At 39.2% G+C, this 4993-nt stretch overlaps 1 protein-coding gene across 2 annotated transcripts; it reads right to left on the bottom strand.

Annotated features, from left to right (window-relative positions):
- Positions 1-1009: 1009 nt before the first annotated feature.
- On the bottom strand, positions 1010-3243 carry LOC146553093 (tripartite motif-containing protein 16-like). Of its 2 annotated transcripts, XM_085254807.1 has the most exons (2): positions 2349-3243; positions 1010-1647 (listed from the first exon to the last, which is right to left on the bottom strand). In XM_085254807.1, the coding sequence occupies exons 1-2, from the start codon at positions 3138-3140 to the stop codon at positions 1591-1593; spliced, it is 849 nt and encodes a 282-aa protein (XP_085110933.1). In that variant the 5' UTR covers positions 3141-3243; the 3' UTR covers positions 1010-1590. The 2 variants fall into 2 exon arrangements, with proteins under 2 accessions (XP_085110933.1, XP_085110932.1); XM_085254806.1 differs by having other exon boundaries at positions 1010-3243.
- Positions 3244-4993: the final 1750 nt, after the last annotated feature.

Below are 4993 nucleotides of genomic sequence, written 5' to 3'. Positions count from 1 at the left end.
ATGTCTCTGTGTCAACTCTGTGTCTTTGTAAAAGTCTCTTGTTTGCTGTTTTACTTTGATAGTCTTGTGTGCTATGTTAGTGTTTTCATGTCTGTGAAGGTTCTCAGTCATCTAGGTCATCGTAGTCTAAGGAGTTTGGAAAGAAAGCGTCTGGACTTGAAGTTGCTTGAAGATGTTTCACCTTCTCGGATGAAAAGAACTTCAACTTTGCTTGAACGTCTTCAAGCAACTTAAAGAAGTGCAGACGTTTTCTTTCTAAGCTCCTTAGACTATGTTAGTGTTTTCAGTTTTCCTTCCCCATGGTCTTGTTGTTTGTGATTTCTCGCAGCTGTGCTCTCATCCTGTGTCTTATTCCCTCATTTATCCCTCTGTGTATTTAAGCCCATTGTTTTCCTCTGTTTGCTGTTGGGTTGTCTGTGTATCATCCATGACAATTAAATGAAATAGCAAATGCAACTACAATTTCAATGAGATTCATTCCTGGCATTCTACTGCGGTGGCTGGAAGTAGACACCAAGCATTATCACTGTAACTGATGTAAATATTGGACTTGGAGGGGATTCATCTGATAGACTGATGCAAACATTACTGTGAGGAAAATTTTGAATCTCCCAATTTTCTTTTTTTCTGAAAGAAAGAAAGTTGGTTACTGAATCACATTTGTATGGCAAGATGTGAATTCAGTATGCGTGTGTGTTTGTGTCAGAGAGGAGTTTATCTGAGCCAGGGGTAAAGCAGGAGGTCCTCCAGCATTGGGCACTTCTCCAGGACTTTGTTAAAACTTGTTTTCAAGACGTCTGAAATGAAAGAAGGACAAGAGATATCGAGATGATAATTCCAGTGATCCAAGCGATCACATTGATTTTCTGCAAAATTTTCTTTTTGAGAGTCATTCGGCTGGGCAGGGGGTATAACACATCTGCAATGCAGCAGTTATTCTCTCAGATTAGTTTCATATTTTCTGCATCAGATTTGAGTGAGATCCTGGAATGAAGACAGAAGAAAAGACTTTGTTCAAAGTTTGATTTATAGTCAAACCTTCCAGTTTATTCACACAATAAAACATCAACACAATATATGAATTCATTCATTAAAATCACAGTTTTTCCTCATTTGTTTGATGATTTTGACAAAAACAAACACAAACACACACACATGGTCTGCCATACTCATGAAGAGAAATGTCGACATTTTTCAAGACAAATATTCCAGAAACATTTAGAGGATAGAGAAGTTTACATTTTGATGTGGAGAAATATTTTAGTAAATCAAAATGATGATGAGCAGTGATAGCCTCCATAAACAGTCACAGGAAAGATCTCCTTTAAAAAGTCAGAAACATCAAGAGAACAACTAGAAGATGTGGCGGTACCACCCATAATGTTTGACTGACAGCTGATCTCTGTGCAGAAATGATGGAGAGAAAATAAAATGAAACTAAAACACAGATTTAAACCCACAATATGAAAGACTTCAGTCTATTTGAGCTTAATCAACTCAGCAGTGGCTCCATAATTATAGTAAACCAACAGTCCAGCATAGAGCGGCTGAGTGAATGTGGTCTGGACTCTGTGGAGGAGAGTCATGGTTTCAGAGACGCTGTAGAAGGACAAAATACCTGCTCTGTGATCCAGGTACACTCCTACTCTGGAGGAACGAGGACCTGAGACACGAGTTTGGATGTTGTTGTACAAAAATGTAAAACTGTTGTTGTAACACTCTAATGACCAAGATTTGTCATTACATCCAAATTCAGATTCATCTCCTTTTCTTCTGATATTCTTGTAAGTGACTGCTACATAACCTCCTCCCCCTCTCCACTCCACCTCCCAGTAACAACGTCCAGTCAGACTCTCTCTACTCAGAACCTGAAACCACCAAGTGAATCTGTCTGGATGATCAGAATAAGACTGTTGTTGAATCACTGCTTGCACTTTTCTGTTCCCCTCTGATAATAACAGCTTTTTGTTTGCTGTGTTTGGATCCAGTGTGATTTCACATGAATATTTTAAGAATCCAGCTCTGGTCTTTGGCTCTGGTGGATCTGACAGTAAAACATCCACTTCAGTGACTGTCAGTGAGATGTTTGTCCATTCCTCTCTCAGAATGTCCTGTAGTTTATCTCTGACCTCTGACACAGCTGCTGTCACATCCTCAAAGTAGCTCAGAGGACGGATATTGATGCTGGATGAGTCTGTAGACTCACTGAGTGCTGACAGTGAGGGGTAGTTGTGTAGAAACTGGATGTGATCCTCTGTGTGTGAGAGCTGCTTCAGCTCAGCATCTTTCCTCTTCAGCTCAGTGATCTCCTGCTCCAGCTTCTCCTGAAGCTCTTTGACTCGACTCACTTCAGTTTCCTGCTGGGATCTGATCTGCTGCTTCACATCAGAGCTTCTTTTCTGGATGAGATGGATCAGCTCAGTGAAGATCTTCTCACTGTGCTCCACTGTTTGATCAGCAGACTGATTGATGGCCTCCACCTCCTGTTGAAGCAGCTTCACATCTTTCTCTCTGTCCTGGATTCTCTGCTGGATGTTTTGTCGACTCACCTCCAGCTCTCCCTGCCTCTCAGTCCTTTCTGCTGCAGCTGAGACTGTGTCGTGGCCTTTATGTTCATCCACAGGGCAGAGATAACAGATACTCTGCTGATCAGTACGGCAGAACATCTTCATCACCTCATCATGACGAGAGCAGATGTTCTCTTGGAGCTTCTTGGAGGGCTCCACCAGCTTGTGTTTCTTTAATGGAGCTACTTCATAATGTGGCTGAAGGTGTTTCTCACAGTAAGATGCCAGACAGAATAAACAGGACTTGAAGGCTTTCATTTTTCTTCCAGTGCAGACATCACAGGCCACATCTTCAGGTCCAGCATAGCAGTGATCAGCAGGAGCAGCTTGGAGTCCAGTCTTCTTCAGCTCCTCCACTAAATCTGCTAACATGGTGTTTTTCATCAGGACAGGCCTCGCTGTGAAAATCCTCCGGCACTGAGGGCAGCTGTAGATTTTCTTCTTTTCCTCTCCATCCCAGAAGCTTTTAATACAGTTCATGCAGTAGCTGTGTCCACAGGGAATAGTCACCGGATCCTTTAGTAGATCCAAACAGACTGAACAGCAGATTTTTGTTTGATCCATTTGATTCATGTGCTGTGCCGTTTCACCGTCTCTCAGTGACTGTCAGACAGTTTCACTTCCTCTGAACAGAAACAACCTCTGTGCTCTGAAGGGAAACAGATCTCTGCTCTTGTTCACCTTTAGACCCATCCTGATACAGACACATCTGTGAAGGGAGATATATTCTTACAGAGCGACCAAGAGCCAATCACAAGATGCAGGGTGTGGTATGTGTGATTACATCATGCAGTAACAAGTCTGACCCAGTTAAAGTTTAATAGTTTATCTTTACTTGGTACTTTGAAATGTGACAGTCAACACTCAGTGAGTTCATTCATTCGGTTTAGCTCTTCTGAAGTTCAGCACCATCTTTTTCAACCAATCAGAAGCCAGTATTGTAGAGAGTTCATATTTCTTTTCATGCAATTGAATAATTTTGAATGTTTAGGTGAATATTTATATTTAGAGTATTTTCTCGATCAGTGTCTTCAGTCCTGACCCTGAGTGCGTACGTTTAAAAATAAAGTGATATAACTTCTTTTACATTACTGTGAACTTCTTGTACAGTTTGACAGCTGATTGTTGTCGTGTTTGTCGTCATATGAAGATCGTTTCCTAAAGAGGACTGAACAGTCATTTAGCCTCTGGCTCCATCCATGAATCTGATCTTTGCTGTATAATCTGTGCTGTTAATAGTGTAATGGAACATATAATTTGTACATATAATTTCATATGTAATTATGATGATCTTTACCCATTAAGATTTTAAATGAACGATAAACAAAGGCCAAGAAAACTGAGTTAAACTCCTGAGTCTACTATATATTTGCACCATGAAGAAATGAATTGTTTGCACCAGTAATAAATAATCAAATATATCAAATTATCATCAATATTTAAATAAATGAACCATCGCACCAAGCAAAACAACAATTCAACAGACAGTTCTATAAAACTGTGGATGATTCAAAGTGCTGCTATAACTGCACAACAAAACTGCAGTGAGAAAAGCTTTGGATGTTCAGTTTAGTTATAATGACAGTTAAACAACTAAAATACTCGATTAAGTAGGTGAGAAAAAGTTACATTTACTGGATCAGTTTAAGACCAAAATACATTTGAATGAATTACTGACATGGACACTTTGTGAAAAATTACTAAACAGTTCAGGCAAAATTTTACTAAAACCTTGAATTAAACTTGAAAGTTTTCATTTCAAGCACATCTTGATGTTTTCATTTAAACTCCACTGTGACTGTGCGCACAGGAAAGACTACAAAGTAATGTTTGTTTGTTTGTTTGTTTGTTTTTGTAAACACTGTGGACTGATCTGCATTTGTTGTTGCTAAATTTAAATATTTGTTACTATTTAATGATCATAATCTCATTTGAACATAGGTTTGATTTAGTGGAGTCAGTTGTTCCCATGCATCATTCTGTAAGTGTGAGAATGAACTAAGATTAGAAAATGTCAAAATATAAAGTTTGATTTATTTTTATTCATCACAGCATCCTAAACTTTGCTGAACTTTTTGAAATATAAAATGAACTCACTGAGTGTTGACTGTCACATTTCAAAGTACCAAGTAAAGATAAACTATTAAACTTTAACTGTGTCAGACTTGTTACTGCATGATGTAATCACACATACCGCACCCTGCATCATGTGATTGGTTCTTGGTCGCTCTGTAAGAATATTTCTCCCTTCACAGATGTGTCTGTATCAGGATGGGTCTAAAGGTGAACAAGAGCAGAGATCTGTTTCCCTTCAGAGCACAGAGGTAGTTTCTGTTCAGAGGAAGTCAGCCAGCCATTGCTTTGAACGTGAATTTTTGGGGGGGTGAAAAAATTATGTTATCATCAATCAATCATGTGGTCAGAAG

The sequence above is a fragment of the Mchenga conophoros genome, linkage group LG18 (genome assembly GCF_057382185.1).
Source record: "Mchenga conophoros isolate Kocher_MC1m ecotype Shallow Benthic linkage group LG18, M_conophoros_male_GT1.1, whole genome shotgun sequence".
In the NCBI taxonomy this organism is placed as follows: Eukaryota; Metazoa; Chordata; class Actinopteri; order Cichliformes; family Cichlidae; genus Mchenga; species Mchenga conophoros.
The sequence above is the reverse complement of the archived record's forward strand: the minus strand, read 5'-3'. Positions and strand labels throughout refer to the sequence as shown.